The 22175-nt window shown below is 39.7% G+C and overlaps 1 protein-coding gene across 7 annotated transcripts in view; it reads right to left on the bottom strand.

Moving 5' to 3' along the window:
- TXNDC11 (thioredoxin domain containing 11) overlaps window positions 1-22175 on the bottom strand; it is a 66146-nt gene that overhangs the window by 30005 nt on the left and 13966 nt on the right. For 4 of the 7 annotated variants that reach the window (XM_027117382.1, XM_027117379.1, XM_027117376.1 and 1 more), the window contains 2 exons: window positions 21600-21729; window positions 10568-10661 (listed from right to left, as the gene is read on the bottom strand). Coding sequence is in view for 5 of the 7 variants with exons in the window: in XM_027117379.1 (XP_026973180.1) it covers window positions 10568-10661; window positions 21600-21729 (224 nt within the window). In the remaining 2 variants the exon portion in view is untranslated. The remainder of the gene's footprint in view (window positions 1-10567; window positions 10662-21599; window positions 21730-22175) is intronic. The other 3 variants (XM_027117380.1, XM_027117383.1, XM_027117381.1) reach the window with 1 other exon arrangement.

Genomic DNA, 22175 nt, shown 5'->3' with positions numbered 1-22175 from the left:
TGGCTAATGAGCACTTGAAATATGAGCAACCGAGGGACTAAATTTTAACTTTATTTGATTTTAATTAATTTAATTTAAAAGTGATACTCAATTCAGTTATCAGAAAATGTTTAAGTATGTTTAAGACAACATGGGTATGTAACCTGAAGCTAATATAATATTGTAAATCAACTATATTTCAATAAAATAAGTAAAATGAAACAATATAAATATTTGGTATATAAATCACTTTTTCAACTGTAAATTTTATGAACTCTAAATACAGATCAAGTATGTCCAATGAACATTTAGCAGCTGAATTGAGATGGGGCTGTTAAGTATAAAAGACTTGGTTCAAAAAAAAAAAGTTAAATATCTCAATAGTTTTTATGCTGATTACATGCTGAAATGCTAATAATTTGGGTACACTGGGTTACATAAAATATAAATTATTAAATTAATTTTACCTATTTCTTCTTAAATTTTAACACAGCCACCAGGAAATTTTTAAATACCTCCATTGTTCATCTTATAGTTCTACTGGACTGTGCCAAGGTGGCAATGATGAAAAAGCAAGATTCATGTAACTCAGGAAGAACATTAGGCTAAGATAATAAGCCCATTAGCCAGTAAATCTTAATAATGGACAATTATCTGGGAAGGAAACATAAGACAAAGATTTTTTCGTGAATGATTATTTTTAAGAGCAGAGAATGATTATTTTAAAGAATGTGTCCCACTCTCTCCTTCGGAAAGGAAAAGGTGGGACTCTAAACCTTGTGACTCTGGGTATAAACTGCCGAGCTTCTGAAATTAATTCTCTCTCAGAGGGCTAGAGTAAACAGCACTTGGTGTCCTACAAAGTAAGGTACCCAAGGATACAATGAAATAATGAGCAGAAATGCTGGAACTGAACAACATGGAAATTTTTACATCAGGAATGGCCATCTGCTCTCCAGGAGGCTGTCATGTGAGCTAATCTCTCAGGGATCATAGGACAAAATGGAATATCAGGTCAAGAAAAATACTGATAAAGGAAACTGCTAACAAATAAACCATGAAATACTTCAAAACTGAATACCACTGGGTTAAGTCACATGGCTTTTAATCTACATGGCTAAGTTATTTACTCCCTGGGAAAAATTCTCTCACTTCTTTTTTTTTTTTTTTTTTTTGCGGTACGCGGGCCTCTCACTGTTGTGGCCTCTCCTGTTGCGGAGCACAGGCTCTGGACGCGCAGGCTCAGCGGCCATGGCTCACGGGCCCAGCCGCTCCGTGGCATGTGGGATCCTCCCGGACCGGGGCACAAACCCGTGTCCCCTGCATCGGCAGGCGGACTCTCAACCACTGCGCCACCAGGGAAGCCCTCTCTCACTTCTTTACTCTGGGAAGTAGTGACACCCCCAAAGGCAAACCTGTATTGTGGTACCTTCCACCCTGGCAACGATTCTCATTTTACTCTATACTCTGCCATTTTTATTAACTTCTGCTTTCCCACTCTTCTTTACAAGGTTTTGGACAAGGAAGAAAAAGGAAAACGACAGGATTATATAAGAAGGAATAACAACAGCCCCTCCAAGATTACTCAACATTTACATGGTGATTCATCATCATTCGCTAGATGATTTCACACACTTTAAATACATTCATTAAAATGAAAAAATCTTCAAAGAAATGCAGTAGTTTATAGAAATGTTTGTTTTCAATGTATGAACTATAGCTATTGCTTGCATTTTTTTCCACAGAAATCTGACTGAGATTTGTATACTGTCAAAATTCTCTTTTCTTTTTTCTATTTTTGGCTGCGCCACATGCCTTGTAGGATCTCAGTTCCCCAACCAGGGATTGAACCCGGGCCACAGCAGTGAAAGCACTGAATCCTGACCACCAGACCACCAGGGAACTCCCTCAAAATTCTTAATATAAAGCACAAAGCAATTATCTAGAAAAAAACTCTGGCATATGGGCACCAGAGATACAATATGCACATTCTGGTACATGCCAAAATACCGCTAAACTCTAAGTAAACATTTAACTCCTTAGCTGTGATTTTTCTCTTTCTTGTGAGTTAGAGAGGAGGGCAAGAAAAATATAGTTCCAAATACATCATTTTAGGGGAACATAAACTATAGAAATATGCACTGTTCTATATACTGACATGACAGTAAACTTAACACCCTCACACCATTGTTCTCATTTAACCAGAGCATAATATTAAAATGATCAATTCAAATGTCCCTTGTGTGTATTTCAATTAAATTCCTTTTTAAAAAAAAAAAACAAAAAACCCTCAGGGAGGCAAAGACTTCACAAAAGAAACACATCTGCTTAGAAATCCCTCCTCCATCCCCTCTTATGCTGCTCTTAGGGTCTAGCATAGGTGTCACATATTCTTCTTTTTTAAATAACTCTTTACAAATATAAAAACAATTCTTAGCTCCCAGGTCTAAAAAAAAACAGGCCAAGGGCCAATGCATTTTCAAGCTGAAGTTTCCTTTAGAGGCAACTGGGGCAAAGTTCCCTTATCCTGCAGATGGGGAACCTGAAGACCAGTGAGAAGGGGTGACTGGTGAGCTGTGGTCACACAGGACAGCTGCCACTAACATGACTGATCAGAACAGTCAGTTTCTGCCTACTTGTTAGGAAGATACTACTAAAGTCTAAGGGAAAATCAGAAAACAACGTTGGTTGCTAAGTGGGAGACACAGCCAACGAGTGCAACAGGAGTTCCAAGAAGGGAGCCAGTGGATGGAAATCTCCACTTGATGTCCACAGTGTGCCAGACATCATGCTGGCTGGGCAATATTTACAAATCCCAGAGGACTTCAGTTAGGCCTTGAAAAATTAGGAAGGCAGATAATAACTAGGGCAAGGCATTGCATTTTAAGCAGTATCATGGGCAAAGACCAGGAGGTAGGAATCACCATATTGTGCCACCTGTCCCACCTCCGGAGATTACAGAGGCAGATGGAGTGATGTGGTCCTGGATTCCTATCTCACTCCTCATTTACTGGTACGTGACTATATCAAGTTGCTATTTCTGCTGTAACAAATTACCACTAACTTAGTAGTTTAAAAAAACATAAATTTATCTTACAATTCTGGAGGTCGAAGTCCAAAATGGGCCTCATTGGGCTAAAATCAAGGTACAGCAGGTAATGTTCCTTCTGGAGGCTCTAGGGGAGAATGCATCTCCTTGCCTTTCCTACCATTTAGAGGCTACCTGCATTCCTTGGCTTGAGGCTACCTGCATTGGCTTGTGGCCCTTTCCGTTTCAAAACCAGTAATGGCCGGACAAGTCCTTCTCATACTGCATCACTCTGACAATATTCTTTGCCTCTCAATGCCACTTTTAAGAATCGTTCTGATTACACTGGGCCTACTCAGATAATCCAGGATAATCTCCCTTTCTCAATGTCAGCTGATTAGCAACCCAAATCCATAGGCAACCTCAATTTTCTCTTGCCATGTAATGTAACATATTCACAGGTCCTGGGGATTAGAATGTGGACATCTCTGGGGAGCCACTGTTCTGCCTCACAGCGTCCTGGATTCTGTTAACAACCTCCTCCAAGCCTCAGCTTCCTCACCTGAGACAGTAACACTGAGATAATAACAGTTTCTACTTCAAAGAGTGGCACTGAAGACTGGATCATCCAGGTAAAGCCCTCCGTCCAGTATCAGCTTATCACGCTCAGTGTTACATAACAAGTGGTCAAGTGGAGACCAGAACGGGGTTTGTCTGCACCGAGTCGAGTCGTTTCACTATAAGTTTGTGACTTTATTATAGAAGGTGATCCCTGAGAGGTTTCTAAGATTTTAGTGTTTTTGGTTCTTTGTCTAGGAGTCTCATTTCAGCTTAAACAAAACAAAAAAACCAAAACCCCCCAAAAACCTTGAAGAAATAGGATCAAAAATCAAAACACACACATACACACTACTAAAACAGGACACCTTTAAAAAGGTAGAAAATACCACAAGACAATTAGAAAGTAAAGATGGTGTAATTTTTCAAACACACGGGTTCAAGGAATCAAAGTTTCTACAAATGGGCACTAAATTTAGTTCTGAGCTCTCCGCACTCCTTTTGTTCTTCTCAACACCGCCTATCTTCCACTCTCCCGTTTCTTACACACTTACCTGAAGGCTGACCCCTCATTCTCCTGGGAAATCCTCCCCACCTCCAGTCTTCCCTGAACTGATCCGGACGCCCTACCTCCGTGCTCCGACGAAGCCTGTCACAGACGTGTCACTGCACTCACATTGTGGGTAAGCCCACCTGTTGGCCACACTAGCTGGTGGCACCCCGATGGTGAGGAACAAGTTTTACTCCTCTTTACGGCTGTAGCACAAAGTGGATCCTCAAATGTTTGATGAATTAATAAGTCATGCTTCTGAAGCTAATTCAAAGTGCGGGGATGTCTGGTTTTGGCCTTAGTGCTTATCTAGCAGCACTTACAAGGCTTAAGAGATGTCATAATAGGAATAAAGGCATTTCCTATGAAATATGATCACATCCTTGCTAAAATAATAGCAACATAATTAAAAAGTCAATTTTAGGTATGGGAACAAAAGGTATGGAATTTCTAATGTGTATTAATCAGCACCAGAGGGCCTCAGAACACAGGCAGCTAGTTAGAAAAAGATTTCCCTCTTTAAGCGAGTACAGTGACAACAAATGAGATTATGTGGGAAAACCAGTGACCTAGAACCTGTTTCATTCACAGAGAATTGTTAAACCCAATGCTTGGTCCAAACTCCCAAGAGTGAGACCCAGGAACCTGAGAAAATAAAGCAATTTCAGAGTCAACCTTGCCTAAGAAGTCAATCCCTTGTCTTTCCAATGACTTTAAGAATGTCACTTTCAGGATAAGAAAATCCTACTTTTCAGACCTCTTGATGTTGTACAAAGTTTCACAATCTAACAGAAAAGTGCTCCAAAAAAGCTTTATTTGTGAAAAAGGATATGGAGGAGGGAGCTTCTTGTGCCCTGACTCAATTCTACCAGCAAATCACAGCACCATCAGACGCCACCTAGTGGAGTAGAGGGACCCTACACTGGAATTACTTCTTCCTCTAAAAAATTCATTACAACAGTATTTTCCAAAGGTGTTCCTTAGAAAACTAATGCCACAAGGTTCCCTGTCAACTATGTTTAGGAATTCCTAAAGGTGAATGAAGGGAGTGGAAACGACGTCTTTCGTTAACAGTTTAGTGTATTTTGAAGATGACATTTAAGTATCATGTGAATTTCAATTCAATCCATGAGAACTCTAGTGTCGGGATGGCGAGAAGCCAAGAAAAAAGAGTAAGGAGAATGAGCCAGGCAGGGACTCCATCTAGTCCAGTGGGAGTGATTCCTGCACACTGGTCTATGGAACCTGAAAGGCCAGGCATGAGGAGAGGTGGTGGTGGGAGGGGATCCAAAATGACTCAACATCCCTCTGCCAAAATCACTCCAACCTGAGCAATTTCAAGGTAAAGTATCATTTAACTAGTCATTCATTCAAACTTTTAGCTAAATTGTTAAGAGTTGTAGGAGAAAGACAACAAAACCTTGGCCTCAAGGCGCTCAATAAATACTGTCTGAACAAACCAGCTCAAATTTTGGTGGGACAGATGTGCAGTCAGTTCCACAGCAAGAACACCATGCAGTACTGTCATCCCTTGGTGTCCACAGGGAATTGGTTCCAGCCCCCCATTCCCCTTGGATACCAAAATCCATGGATGTTCAAGTCCCTTATATAAAATGGCATAGGGGGCTTCCCTGGTGGCGCAATGTTTGAGAGTCTGCCTGCTGATGCAGGGGACACGGGTTCGTGCCCCGGTCCGGGAAGATCCCACATGCCGCGGAGCGGCTGGGCCCATGAGCCATGGCTGCTGAGCCTGTGCTCCGCAATGGGAGAGGCCACAACAGTGAGAGGCCCGCGTACAGCAAAAAAAAAAAAAAAAAAAGGAAAAAAAAAATGGCATAGTATTTGCATGTAACCTATACACGTCCTCTGGTATACTTTAAATCACCTCTAGATTACTTATAACAACTAATAGACTGTAAATGCTAAGTAAACAGTTGTAATTACAACATAATGCTATGGAAGTAGTTGCCAGGTACATGATACATTCAATTTTTGCTTTTTGGAGCTTTCTGGAATTTTCTTTTCCCTAATATTTTCAATCCAGGATTGGCTGGATCCAAAAGTAAAGAACCTGTGGATACGGAGGGCCAACTACACAAAAAACAGCAGATATAGAGTGTTCCCAGGAAAAGGGAAGAGGAAGACCTGTGTCTGCTAGTCGGTCAAGGTACATACTATCTGGTGTAGATGCTTTTAAGAAAACAGACACAGTACTTACTTCAGGTGCTTTCAGCCAAAGGCTTTCTCATTAAACTGCTACAGATTTTCAGACTATTACTTTATTCACACACAACATACTTCACACATGACGTGGCCTTGTAAAACAAGCATTTACCCTTACCTCCACCCTCTCCAATTTTACAGACAGAGAAACTCAAACACAGAAAAGTTAAATGTTTTGTTCAAGTTTATAACCCTGCCAGGGGTAGACAAAGGCTAAGGACCAGATACTGCCAGATCCCGGGCCACTGCTTGTCCCCCAGGCGGCACTGCATTCCTTTTGAACAAAATTTGTTGCAAATTTTCTCTTTTAAAAGGTCACTGGGGCTTCCCTGGTGGCGCAGTGGTTGAGAGTCCACCTGCCGATGCAGGGGACACGGGTTCGTGCCCCGGCCTGGGAGGATCCCACATGCCGCAGAGCGGCTGGGCCCGTGAGCCATGGCCGCTGAGCCTGTGCATCCGGAGCCTGTGCTCCGCAACGGGAGAGGCCACAACAGTGAGAGGCCCGCGTACCGCAAAAAAAAAAAAAAAAAAAAAGTCACTGAATCATAACAGAATATAACATTTTACCAGAACACATTTTTACAGTAAATAATGAAATAATCATAAGATGGAAGAAAATCAAGTAAGCAACTTAAAAATATCAACCCCTCTACCAAATTTTCTTTAGGCCTGTCTGCCAAGATCAAAGGTGGAAAGGCTCCAAGAAGAACAGGCTCTGCAGTCTGGGAAGAGTGAAGAAGTACAGAGATGGGCTTCCCCAGGATCCTGAAACACACAGACTGCCAGCCCACAGTTAATCATTCAGCACTTTAAAAGGATTAACCATTAATGAGGGATGTGTAAGACCTTTTACAAAAAATTGAAAGGAAGGTTTGAATAAATTAATATCATGCTGTGATCCTAGAAAGGGAAGCTAAGTTTTATGAACATGTCAATTACCTCTAAGTCAACTTAAACATTTAATAAAATTCCAACCCAAATTCAGCCAAATGCATAGATGGATATAAAAGAATATTCCATAAAACACCAGAACTAGAGGACACTGAGTCCAGAGTTCACCAGGTAATTACTTACAACGTAAAAAATGAAATTATATTTACTCATATAAAGGGATCTAGACCAAGAGAAAACACAGAAATAGACCCAATTACATATTAGAAAATATTTTGTGATAAAACAGGCATCATCAAGATGAAGGATAAAGAAAGCATTATTTTGTGAATGGTGCTAATTGATTAGCCAATAAGAAGGGAGGAAAATCAACTGTGTTCTGTATTTTAAGCCAAAGTAAATCCAGGCAGCATAAAGTGCCAAATAACTTTAAAATTCAAAACGAAGTGAACTAATTAGTGACCAGATTTTTCTTAAAAAAATAAATCAAGAAAAAGAACCACAGATTTAACTACATGAAAATATAGAACTGCTAAATAAAAAATGATAAAGGTAAAATGGCTAGGAAAATAATGGACAGAAATATAACAAAAGGGTTACTGCCCACACCACCTAAGAGGAGGGCCGACATCAACTGACATATCAGCACCAAGTTGGAGAGCAATAGGTAAAGGACACAGGTAACTGAGATGTCCCCTCTCAGCAACCCCACAGCACCCAGGCAGGATGCTTCATATATGGTACCTTCTCCAAATATCTGTAGACTGATGACCAGCTAGCTTCAAGAAACGAATGTTAGAGAGTATCCTGGCTATTTCTAAGGCAATTAAAAAAAAAAAATTTAGGCAATGGAAAGATGTGTATTTTATATATGCTTGTGGCTTGGTGAACCAGGATATCTGCTTTCTACCACAACAGACTAAACACTTCGTCAGTTAAGCTCTCTATAACCAAATGTTAAGTTGTGTCAAATGTTCCTCAGGCCTCAATTTGTGTAAACAATAGAAACACAACAATGACCTAGAACTTACATTCCAAACTGTCCCATTAAAAAAAAAATCTGCACATGTTTCTCTTACTTAACACTGGTTATTAATAATAAGTAAAATACCATTTGACTCCAGGGTGGGAGAAAGAAAAGGGGAAAAAAACCCAGATGCTCAAGGCAAGATTTATTTTAGGTAATCCTTCCAAATTTGTCTTTTTCTTCGAAAAATGGTTCATTAAGCTCAAGTGGGAGTTTACCCAAAAAAATGGGGTATAAATTATTAATTAGAATGAACTCAGTTCTTGCAAAGTTCATATGCAGCAGGATTTTATAAGACCCAACCAGAATCACAAGAGAGTGAAGAAATGTAGTACAGGTAAATTGAGCTAGATTTATTCTGAGAAGAAATTTCATGTAATCATTTGTCAAAATTAGTGATTTGACCAAAAGGTTCATTTTGTACCTTCAAGTAGTTTTTATCCATTTATTACCTTCCTTGCTTAAAAAAAAAGAAAAAAACAAGGGTAAGTCAACTATACTTTAAAAAAAAAAAAAAGGGAGGAAAAAAGGCTACTATCTTATACTTAGAAAGGTTTTTCCAAAAAGAAGCAAAATTTTGGAAACCTCTGAATGAAAAAGATGAATCATAAACACACAATATAAGCCAACTGGATAACAAAACATCCTTCCAAATCTTGAAATAGCTTCTCCAACTCAAGTACTTGAATGCTGTCATCATTTTAGTGACTGACTCTAGGCTACCCTTTTATACATAATCTTCGAAGGACTTCATTTAGTTTTCTAAGAAGATTTTTGAACATCTATCTGCTTAAGCTTATTTAAGTTGATAGTACTTTGTTTTCAAAATTCAAACTCTGACTCACTGAGCCTTCTTAGTCACCTGAAGCTGTGCAGCTCAAAGTCTTTCAGGTGGACAGAAGACACACCTAATGTGACAGCTTCAGTTCCTCTCCCAGAGTCCCCTGCATGAAAAGCATGAATACAGTAGATTCTCTATGTATAAAACCTTAAGACAATGGACATATTAAAATAGCCAGTAGTATAATTATTTGACGTATTAATAGTATACTATTATAATACCCCCCCAAAATATTGAAGCAATGTAATATCCAGTAATAGGAGGATGACTACATATTTTTGGCTGACCTACTGAGGGAAAGATGACATGGCCATCAATCTGATCACTCATTTGGCAAATAGTGATTGAGCCCCTGCTATGTGCCAGATGCTGGAGAAAGAACACTAAACTGAAGACAGACAATCCCCACCCTCAGAAATCTCCCAGCCCAGGGAAGACAGACAGTAAACAAATCATCTCATAACTATACACATATTGGGTGGGCCAAAAAGTTCATTCAGGCTTTTCCGTAAGATGTTATGGAAAAACCCGAACGAACATTTTGGCTAACACAATAAATACAAACTATGTTGAATGCTATGAAAGAAAACAACAAATCTCTCTCCAGGGGGGTAGACTGTGGATGTGATATTTGAGCTGGAATCTGAAGGATGAATAGGGGTTTGACAAGTGGACAGCTGGGCCCTGGGGAATGGGGAGGGAGAGGGCACATTTCAGGAAGAAGGACTAGCACAAAGGCCCTAGTGTGAGGAAGGAGGGGCGAGACTGGATACCAGTTAAGTGCCCACTGGCCTAGGGTAGGGGTGGGAAAGGGGCTTGGACCAGAGTGGTAACAAGGAGATGAGGAGCAGATCAAAGTATCTAGAAGAGAACTGACATAAGGTCATGGCTGATACAGAGAAACAACATGGAGCAACACGAAAAAATGGGCAACATGAAAAATGTTTAATTTAAAAAGTAGGACACTCAAATAATACATGATTTAGCTAAGTAAAAAAATATATATGGATTTGAGAATAGTGAACCTGGCAGTAGGCTTATCCTGTAATGTGACATGACTTTCATCCTTATAGAAATACTTCTTGAAGAAAATGTATTCCTAAATTATGATACATCCAACTGACAATACAACCACTGAAAACTTTGACCAAAATTTGTAACGCCACACAAAAAAAGAGATTATGATATAATAAAATTTGAAGTGCAAAATATATCATTGCAGATGCTGTGTGATCAAGCTACATTTAAAAAAATAATAGTCTCTAAACATTTAAGAGGCTATACTTGAAATAGCACAAAATTTTGTTTGCCAGTGAACCATAAAATAATGTAATTATTTAACACAAATACAGAGAAAAAGAATCAAGAAAACTAAAATATATAATCATAAAGATAACATATTTAACAGAAAATATCAATATACAAACATTTCTGTTCAAGTACTAATGTCTTAATATGAATCACGTTTACCTTTCTTTAATGAATGTAACGCTGAAGTGAAGAAGGTCAAATAACCAGGAGGCTGGGGTGAGCCGCTGAACTCAAAGTACCCGAGCACTCCAGGCTGCAGAACGAGAGCAGAATTAGTTGCCTGGGGTATCATTGGTCACTGCGTAAAGGGAAATATTTCAAAACAAGAAAGACATGCCATTATAATTTAACAAATTCAATTTGTTGCATTTCATTTTTTAATAAGGCTTTGAAAAAGGTTGCCGGTTAGGGCTGACCTTTCCCTTCATTTAGACAACAAACAGGGCAGCTTTTACAGAGGCAATTCAGAGCTGAAACTTGCTAAGCAGGTCTTTCCACCCTCTGTGGACAGTTCTCCTACATCCCTGGTTTGAAACCTCACTGTCAAGTTCAAGCACTCACTTGCTTTTGTTTAGCAACTCCAGGCAAACTAGGTCAATGATCTGTAACCTTTCTTACATTTCTTCCTCAACCTCTTCCCCGCCTCACTCCAAACACACCTTCACACTTACTGGAAATCAGGCTACCTCTGACTGGCTCCACTGGTGCTCAAGGTCATCCTTTAAGGGGCTCCTTCTTCCCCACCACACGCAGAACCCAGCATTCCACAATGGCACCCCTCCTCTCTTGTCAGGTCAGTCTGCTGAGAGCCCTCTCGCTCCTCCACCCCAATTTCCACCTGCTCATTCCATTTCTCTAAGCTTAGCACAGAATACCCCACCATTCTGCCAAACCAATTAACTGTCCTCACCAGACACATTCTGCCTTCTTGTGCAGAATAATTTCTTCCTTATTAGAAGGCCTTGTGGGCACTCGTTCTGTCTGGTTTTGTTCTATATGTTTTAAAAGCCCAACTGTGAGATTCTTGAGGAAAGAGTGCTGGGCTTGGAGTCAGAAGACCTAAGCTCAAGTCTGACAGTTAAATGATCTGGAGTGAATGCTTCAATGTGAAGCTCAGTTTCCTCATCTGGCAAATGGGGACCATTCATCATGGGGTTACTGAGAAGAATGAGCTTGATGAACTATAAAGCACTTGGCAAATGTAAAGGGTTCTTTCTAGCCCTAAAACACACAGCACTATGTTTTTAATAATTTTGGAGCTGATTTGATCATTGGGACAACGTCAGATCCAAAAAGTACAACAGAAATTTAACCTGTTGGTAAAGTTTAAAATTGGTATGTTGTATAAAAGGGGAAATTTCTGATTGTAGTGGAATATACTATACTATCTTTCAAATCTAAATCACCTGTTAATTCTAGTAAGATTCCATTTTAAATAGATCAATTGGTTTTCACTCTGGTAGAAACTGAGATAGTCAGAATGTTTAATCTTAACATCTAAAAAAATCTAGCAAATAACTAATTTCTCAAACAACTGAGGAAATCAGAAAGTAGTCATTGAAACAGGATTTTCTTTTTTTTTTTTTTGCGGTACGCAGGCCTCTCACTGTTGTGGCCTCTCCCGTGGCGGAGCACAGGCTCCGGATGCGCAGGCTCAGCAGCCATGGCTCATGGGCCCAGCCGCTCCACGGCATGTGGGATCTTCCTGAACCGGGGCACGAACCTGTGTCCCCTGCATCGGCAGGTGGACTCTCAACCACTGCGCCACCAGGGAAGCCCCGAAACAGGATTTTCTTTTGCTAAACTCCTTAAAATGTTTTCAACAAGCTGATCCAGAATTGGCTCAATGTAGAATTATACAGTGTTTGGGTTCTTAAGGTTTCAAACCCAGGCTATGATGGTGTATAAGCCTTTCTACCATGAACAAAGGAAGATAAGATCTTCAGAAATTTTAGTCACTTAGTTAATACTGGATACAAGATAGAAATGAAAAGTAACAGAAAGAAAATAGACTCATTAGTTTCTTTCAATTCTGACCAATCTCCTAAACGAAATGGAATAAATTGGTTCTAAATATTAAGAAATGTTTCATGGCTAATAATTAAATGAGGTGAGTTTCAACCTCTTCTCCCATCATGTTATCTCAGGCGGCTTCACAGGAGGAGACATATGGCCCATAAACATGTATCTCTCTACATGCATGTATGCAACTACATATGTGTTTATGTAAATACACATCAATGGAAGTAAAAACGATGTGAATTCCAAGTCTCCATGAGAAACCCAGATTAAACATTTAAAAATGAATAAAGGTTAGACCATTTGCAGGGGTCCTTTACGGACCTTTCTACAGTGTAAGGGTTTATTCTTGTTGATGGCACCACTGCTACAGTTTTCCAAGGGGCTACATAGCTTCTATGAAAGAGCCTGTATCCTCAGAAGACCTCGTACTAAAATTTCCAAGTAGTTTGACCAAAGAAATTCCACAAACAATACAAACAACCCCATAAGTAAAATTATTTTTACTTTTCATTGCCAAAGAAATGAAATGAAGATCATAAGGTTAAACAACTATATGAGAGGATTAAAGGTTGTATAAATTATAAAATACTAGCTCTTTGAAAAACAAGACGGGTTTCCCGGGTGGCGCAGTGGTTAAGAATCCGCCTGCCAATGCAGGGAACACGGGTTCGAACCCTGGCCCGGGAAGATCCCACATGCCGTGGAGCAACTAAGCCCATGTGCCACAACTACTGAGCCCGTGCTCTACAGCCTGCAAGCCGCAGCTACTGAAGCCTGCACGCCTAGAGCTCGTGCTCCGCAACAAGATAAACCACTGCAATGAGAAGCCCGCGCACCACAATGAAGAGTAGCCCTTACTCTCCGCAACTAGACAAAGCCCAAGCCCACGTGCAACAACGAAGACCCGCAGCCAAAAATAAATAAATTAATTTAAAATATATATATATATATAAAATAAAACACAAGAAACAGGCAAAGTATATTTTACGTACTATTTTTCAAATATTCACAATACTGTGAGTCTGTATTAAATTTTGAAAAGTGGCATGTTTAAGGATATAACTTAAAATTAACATTTCAAAATAATAAAAAGAGGAAATAACGTGAAGTGATAGTTATCTGTTTATTTCTATTGCAAATTATCATTTAAAAGTTATTAAACTGGCTCTGGTTACACTTTAGGTAAAATAAATTTTGCAATCATTTCCCCAAAGTTTCAGTGTCTCTCCAGGCAAAGCTGTATTTGAGAAATGATTACACATTTCAGAGTTCCCTCCATAGTTCTTTCTTAAATCTGGAAAAAGGGAAGTTTGGGGAACAAAACACATGTATATTCACATAGGTCTACACCCCTTGTTTGCTGGGTTGCAAATAAACCCAGGGGCTGGTTCAAAGCAGACACCTTGGCCCCTGCCTCTTACTTTTGAGGTTCTCTTTCAGATGAGCAGGCCAAGCACGTGAGCCAGCCTGACCCTGGGCTGAGGTTGGAGTGGAAGGCTGCTGGCACGCAGGCTGTCCCTCTTCACTCTGATGCTCACCAACATGTAAAGATGGTCCAACCGCAAGTTCCAGCTGCAGTGTTTCCATCAGTCCCTCCCAAATGCCTGGATGGCTGCCAGGTGAATAGAACAGCCACAGGAACCTAACTGCCAGCATTCCTCTTTCCTTCATTTGCCCAACAAATCAAAGGTGTAATCAGGACACACCACAGTCACAAGACACCTCCGTGCCCTCATCTCCTACCGCTCTCCTCTCTGCTCCGCACCCCCCCATCCTGTTCCTCCCTCAGGACCTTTGCACTTACTGCTCCTGCTTCCTGGAGGGCTTTCCCCAAATTTCCTCAGGGATGGATCATAGCACACAGGCTTCACTCTAAGTATCTGTTCAAATGTCATTTCCTCAGAGAGGTCTTCTCTGTCTTCTAAAATAGTTATGCCCACCCTCCCTGCTCTCATATCTATCTTATCACCCGTCTTTATTTCTCTTTGTAGCACTTATTACCTAATATTACGTTGTATGTTGTTTCCTAGGGCTGCCATAACAAATTATCACAAACTTGGTGGCTTAAAACAACAGAAATTTATTCTCACAGTTCTGGAGGCTAGCAGCCCCAAATCAAGGTTGCAGCAGGACTGTGCTCTCTCTGGAGGCTCTAGGGAAGAATCCTTCCTTGCCTCTTTCCTAGCCTTTGGTGGCTCCAGGCATTCCTTGGTTTAAGGCTGCATCACTCTGGTCCCTGACTTCATGTTCACAGGGCCTTCTTCCCTGTGGATTTAGGACCCATTCTAAATCCAGGATGATTTCATCTTGAGATCCTTAATTAATGACATCTGTACAGACACTATTTCCAAATAAGGCCACATTCTGAGCTTCTGGGTGGACACAAATTTTGGGGGGATACTACTCATCCCCCTACATCTTGTTTATTTATTTTCCTGTTTGTTGTCTATCTCCACATTTTTTTTCTTTTTTTTGGTGCACTGCGCAGCACGTGGGATCTTAGTTCCCCGACTGGGATCAAGCCTGCGCCCCCTATATTGGAAGTGCAGAGTCTTAACCGCTGGATTGCCAGGAAAGTCCCCTATCTCCATATTTTAACTCCATGAAACACAAGCTCTCACTTGTTCATCACTACATTTGCAGCTCAGACAGTGCCTGGCACAAAGCAGGCACAAAATAAACATTTGTTAAAGACTGAATGGGGATAAAAAGATAAATAAGACAAAGCTCCTCCTCACCGAGTTTACAATTTAGTGAAGAACAAAACATGAGTACCAGATTATAACTTGACCCAGTCTGTGTGTTTCAACTCCATTTAATGATGTACAGTATATTCAGTACCTCCTATAATGAGGAGGCTGGAAATAGGCTATTTATAGGAGGCCAGCACATCCTCACCAGCATAAAATATTTATTTTCCTAAGTGAGCACCATTTGCAGTATGGCATAAATTTCAGCAGATGGTGTACATGCCCTCTAGTGGCCAAGAGAATGGTTACCTCAGTGTGTTTTTTTCCTCAGTGGCAACTGAAATATTTCTGCATTAATGTTAACTCACACTTAGAAAATTTAAAGCTACTTAATTCACAGTCGTATAGAACTATGAGTTAACAGAAACAGTATCAAGTTATGTGTGCAACATTCAGGGTACAAACAACCCTCTTACTAACAAACAACAGGATAACAGCAGGTACCAGGCAGTCTACTAGGTTTTTCTCCGAAGTGCTCAGGTTTCTGTCACCTGGCAATTTACCCAATGCCCTGCTTCTCCCTCCAAACAATCCCCAAGCCTTCTCCTATCTCACTTAAAACAACTTGGTTTACCAAAACTGCTAAGAACAAATGAATGGATGTGTGCTAAATCACTGCTCTTAAATAAATTATAGAAATTCATGAAAAGATTTCAAAAATATTTTGGCTACAGATATAAGAGTTCTAAATAATACTGTTGGCATTTGGTGGGTAGATTATAAGGTACAAATCAGATAATTCTGTCACATTCTTTAAAATATAAAAAAGAAAGCATTATTGATGTAAAAGCTACCGACATTTAAGACAAGTATGTCTAAAAAATACTGACAAATGAGCCCTAAAACTGTGACCGTGAAAGTGACATTACCATATTTGGTTCTATCCCCTTTCCAATCAACTTAATGTCTATCCAAAATAAAAATGACACTGGGTTATGTTTGCCTATGTTGTCCACAAGTAATAAATTAAATTGTCCTGTCTGTATCTTAAATATGCAGAAGAACTTTCAAGGAAGAGGAATTCTACAACTGGAGTAAATGAAAGAAGCAGAATTTCTTAACATGGTTTGCAACAAGATGACTTAAAGTTCCTGATCTCCCTCTGCGGTGTCCACCAGAAAGTCCACTTAGTTTTTAGCTACATTCATTATTTATAAGGCAGGTATGATTTTAGTGCATATCTGGGAAGAAAATTCTGGACTCTACCCAGCCTCAATACTGTGATTATCATACATAGAACACTCCCAGTTCTGCAGAATAAATGCTAATGACCCAATTAATAACAGGAAATGGTAAAACTCTACTGCTTTAACAGTAAGTCAATAGCCACGGCCCATCCTTTATCACTAATTATTCTTAGAACCATTCCTAAAGATGAAGGAAAAAAGTTACAGTCAAATTAAGAAGCTGACTTTCAAAAGTTTTCTTTCATGAAAAAGGAAGATTCAAAAATGACATTAAATAATTAAATATTCAAAGTTTTAACCTCTAGATACATAGTGAAGTTTCAAGTCAGAGACCTTAAACATTCCTTTGTGTACAAGGAAGAATTTTGGGAGCCAGAAGACCTAGGCTACAGTCCAGTCTCCACTTAGGGTACATCACACCCAGTCTGTACCTTATCTTCTTAATCTGTTGAAAGGATCTACAATTTCCATCTATCTCACATGGCTGTTGGGAAGATTAGAAGTAAAAGCACTTGAAAACTGAAGGGCACTTACCAATGAATAGTCTGTTCATTTTTTATTTGCTAATAATGTCTAAAGTATTTTGGAATCTACAGAATAAAGTATTTGAACCATCACTCTTTTTTTTTTTTTTTTTTTGCGGTACGTGGGCCTCTCACTGTTGTGGCCTCTCCCGTTGCGGAGCACAGGCTCCGGACGCGCAGGCCCAGCAGCCATAGCTCACAGGCCCAGCCGCTCTGCAGCATGTGGGATCCTCCCGTACCAGGGCACAAACCCGTGTCCCCTGCATCGGCAAGCGGACTCTCACCCACTGCGCCACCAGGGAAGCCCATAATCATCACTCTTTTAATGTCTTTCTACAATGTTCAGTAAATTAAAGGCAAAATTGTTTTCCTAAAAATTACATCTCGGGGAACTAAGATCCCACCTGCTGTGGGGCAACTAAGCCTGTGTGCCACAACTAGAGAGCCTGTGCACCAGAACTACTGAGCCCGCTCACTCTAGAGCCCCCGCGCCACAACTAGAGAGAAACCCGTGCACCACAACAAAGAGCCCGTGTGCTGCAATGAAAGATCCCGCATGCTGCAAGGAAGATCCCATGTGCCGCAACTAAGACCCAATGCAGCCAAATAAATTAAAAAAAAAAAATTGCATCTGGTTTCAGTGTCATATTTTATAAACATAAAAGTATGGAGAATGATGCGCAATCTGATTTGGGTAGGTTTGAGATATCTAAGTCAAATAAAATATTTTCCATTGGTTAAAAACTTCTACTCTTCTAGGTAATTCATTATCAAATCATCTGAAACAGGCTTTTAAAAGGATTCATCTGTAGGACTTATAAAAATTCAAACCAAGCTAGAATTAGAGCATTCCTGTTTATAATAGCAATAGAAGCGTATGTGAATAGAGTTCAGTATACGTATAATAAAAGTTTATGTCAATATGGGAAGTTGTTAATTTCAGGGTATCATCACTTCCCAAGTAATAAACCCTAACTACACAATCTTATGATGATCCAAACTGTTCGCAAATATCTGGATTAGAGACAAACTTATGAGTAATCAATGTGTGTTTTTAAAATGAGGGGAAATTTATCAAATGCACTCCTATAAGACGTCACAAACACATCTAGAGATAGAAGCAAAAAACAAAGCCATCCTAACAAACCTTAGAAGTGCCACAGAAACATTAAATAATTATTTCAGCCCAATTTTGGTATACCTAAATTTAAACACATTTGATATTGAAATCTATATAAAAATATAAATTAGGAGACAAGGCTCTTGATCAAAACAAGTATCTTTCATACTAAGACTTCTTTAAATCATCAAGACCCTTAACACATTTAGGATGCATACTTTTTAGGGGGGTGATTGTGGTACAGACAAACAATTTGAGTAGAAAGTTGAATATCAGGGACATCTATTGATGACAACATAACTCACTCCTGGCTCTAGCTCCCCACAGGTAACACTCCAGAATTTTCTAGTTAAGGCACTGCTTAATTTTCATCTTCTTTCTACTGATACTGTTATAAGCAGATAAACTTGCAACAATTAGATTGTGGCATTCTGTGTGCTACATGAAAAAACGTGTTTATACTAGGACCTGTGGGGCATCCTTAAGGCCTTATTTGGGGAAACAATAATTGAGAGCAGTGGCTCTCAACTGAGGTGATTTTGCCCCCCTAAGGGGCATTTGACAATGCCTGGATATTTTTGGTTGTCACAAGTAAGAGGGGGGTGCTACTGGTAACTAGTAGGTGGAGGCCAAGGATGCTGCTAAACATCCTGCAAAGCACAGGACAGCCCCCAACAACACAGAATTATCTGATTCCAAATGTCAATAATGCTGAGGTTGAGAAACCTTAACTTAGAGGAATGTCTGAAAGTATATTATGCTCCAGAGTGGGGCCTCCCAAAATTCCTTTATCTTTCCTATTTATTTAACTATCAAAAACCATGACAGTGGTTTCATTTCTGGATCTGGAATTTTGTCTTTATGTTATCTTACAGAGAGTAAATGAAATTGATATCACTTCTTCCTAGGCAGTATTTGGTATGTTTCACAAGATAAATGGCTTCACATTTGAAACCACGCTGGGCATGACTCCCGAGTTCTTTCACAATTAATCAAATACTGCCTCTTGCCAACCCAATAATTTCATCTCCGTGAAAAGAAGCCCAGCAAAGATGATTCTAACGTGATAAAAGCCATCTACAGCTTTCAGGAGGCACTTGAAAGGCTGACAGAAGCTATACAGCATCCCAGCTTGGCAGCACTCTCTTGGGTCTCATCTTAAAGGCAGTCTCATCATTGCTGTACATCTTCTAATTAAGTGGGCTGCCAAAAAACAACCTTGAGTAATGTTGTATGGACTCAATGTCAGACTTGGAGCATAATCTCTGAAAGTGCTGCTGGAAAGCAGGTACAAAGAATGCAACTGCTCAAGGTCAGGAATCATCCTGGCTGCTCAGTCATAACCATGCACTTGTCTCCCCTGCAGATCCAGCTACAAAGACACTACAAACATCTTAGAGGCAATAAATAAAAAAGGAGTAGAAAGATCTCTGATACAGATGCTCAAAGGCATTGTGTCAAAAATACTTTCCCAACCACAAATGATGAAACTTCTTCTGTCTGCCTCTTTCCAGCCTCTAAACTTCACCAAAGCCAGCAGTCAGGAGGGATTATCTGAGCCAACTCCCTTATTTCAGAGATGAGAAATCTGCATAAAATGCAGAAATCACAGATTTCTGTCAGGGCCAAAACCCAAGCGTCCAGAGTGCTAGCTGAGTCCGTCTTATCACATGACCTCTGCTAAGAACTATCTCAGAACTCTCTGGATACAAATCTCTGATAGAGCTGGATATAATAATAAAGCCACCTCTCTGTGCTCTTTTAAGGCTAAGCAATCTCAATTTTTTCCACACTCTTTTGGTGTAGGGTAAGTACATGCTGTATGCTATTTGATGTTCCACAGCTCTTCTCCCATTTCTTTATTTTTTAGAAGATACTGACTGAAAATTTAAAGAAAAAACCAGAGGGTACCAATCTGGGCATGGTGTTCTATAAAAGTCCCAACAGAAGCTAAGCTGGAGGAAGAACTCTTGGCCCTTAAAGGTCATTTTTTATCACCTTAATTACAAAACAAACAAAAGGTGTTTATATCAATATAAGTTGGGAATTCCGGCAGGGGCTGTGCACATTTTGAGCTCTCTCAGTAGTGCTCAATATCCAGGATTTTTCCACAATGTCATTTTCACTGATAAAATTTCATTTATTAGGACTACATCCTAGCAGGCATTTCCTTTTTTTTTTTTAATCTCATCCCTGTTTTACAGATGAGGAAATGGAGGCATAAAGAGGTTAAGTATAATACCAGCCGGAGGCCACACAGCTAATAAGGTGGAGATGAGTTTGGATTCAAGTCTGTCCAAGTCCTGATTCTTCACCATTTTGCTGGACCACCTCCAGTGACTGCTTGTCATCTGGTGCAAATCTATGTGAAAACCCACATCATGCAATCATTGCACCTAAAAGTTAAAAGGAATCTCAAGAAAACCCTGTTCCCGGGCCCTGACGCCTGACAGATGAGTGACCTGCCCCAAGTCACAGACCCAGTTAGTGCTGCCAAAGGGACTAGGCCCAGGCGCCCTGCCTCCTACTATAGCTCCTGCCCAAGTGCCTCCCAGGCAAAACGGGAGCAAGCCCATGAGGGGCACAGAAACCCACCCTTTATCCACATAAGAGTCAGGAAGCATTCACCCTAATGCACATCTGACAACTACAAGCAGAATAACTAGATACTAACACTGCTGCTTAGAGAATCTGCTAATAGTTAACATAAAGTGTTCCTAACATAATTGAAAAAAGCTGTAAATGATGTTCTAGAGAAAGAAATTCACATCCTACCTACATAAAATATACATAGTGTAAAAGGTAAACTTCAACCAAGTGGTAATTGTTAAATTCTGAATTACTGAGGTGTGGATTCATATGGTTTTTATCTCTGTCAGGTACTTATGGTCTTGATTTTGTTGTAGCTAAGTATCATTTTTACTTGTGCCCCAGTATGATTTTATACTTGATCCAATGAATTTTTTTGTGGAACTATTTTTATAATTTACTGAGATTGTTTTAAGCTTTATACTGGCCTCTCAGTAAGCTGTCCTGAACACACACTGAGGATCCTACCAAAATAATCCATCAGGGGTTGACTGGCAATGGGAAAGCAGTAGAGAAGCCATGTTAGGAAACTTTCTGTTAATGAACCTTGAAATTGTTATGCACTTAATAAAACAGAAAGGAACATATTCCTAGTTTTGTTTTGCTTTTTTAAAGCTAAACTACAACTGACAAGAAAAACCACGGATCTGAGTAAAATGCTGTAAGCAACAAATAAAATTTTTGGAAATCTGTAGCTGCATAAAAATTATAAGTTAATTTTTATATACTCTAACTTAATTGTGAGACAAACTGAAAGTTTGTTAAAAATTCCTGAATAAAAAATAGATAAGGTTTTGCAAGTATTTTACTCTCTAAAAACTCACTTGGCCAAACTATCCCTATAATCAAGTATCTCAAAAAGCATTTAATTGGGGCTTATCTCTAATGTGATCTTTTAATTGCTACAAATCAGGAGGTATAAAGACTCTTCTAATATAAACAATCCAATGCAACCCAGTGGAGCCTGGGGGAATGGGAGAAGATAGGAAAGATAGGTACCTCATAGTTTGAGAGAAAATCTAGTAATTCTGATTGAGATGGGATGTAGAGAAGTGGTTTCATCACACGGCGGACAAACTTCTCAATGTAAACAGCACTCATGGGGCCTTTGTATTCGATTGGTCCAAAACTAGTACCAAAAAAATAAAAATTAAAAATAATACACCACGCATTAAACCTGTAATATATACCTGAAATCATCAACATCACAAAATGAAAAAGTCTTGCTTTAGGATCCCAACTGTTTCATATGTAAGTAGCCTTCCTTGTCTCAGGAGGTAACTGGAGGGCCAATTAAGAACAAGCATTTTATGTAAGGGGGGGTACAAGGGGCCGTTACTTTTTTATATGAGCATAATTCTGCAAACTGAATTTCAGATCAAAGAACATTCATTCTAGTCTCTGAAAAAAATTAATTCTCACTATATTTCTTTAAAAAACAAAACAAAACAGACAGACGACCCTGGAAACTGACCAAATGCCAAAGGATTCCAGGATCTTAACTACACAATTCAATTGGGGGTGGGGGGGACGTAGGGGCAGACTTTCCAAGTCACTCCAAAATAAGGAACAAGT

This window comes from Aethalodelphis obliquidens, unplaced genomic scaffold (assembly GCF_003676395.1).
Source record: "Aethalodelphis obliquidens isolate GAN/ISIS:26980383/991018 unplaced genomic scaffold, ASM367639v1 scaffold18, whole genome shotgun sequence".
NCBI classification, from domain to species: Eukaryota; Metazoa; Chordata; class Mammalia; order Artiodactyla; family Delphinidae; genus Aethalodelphis; species Aethalodelphis obliquidens.
Note: the sequence above shows the minus strand (reverse complement) of the source record. Positions and strands in the feature narration are given on the sequence as shown.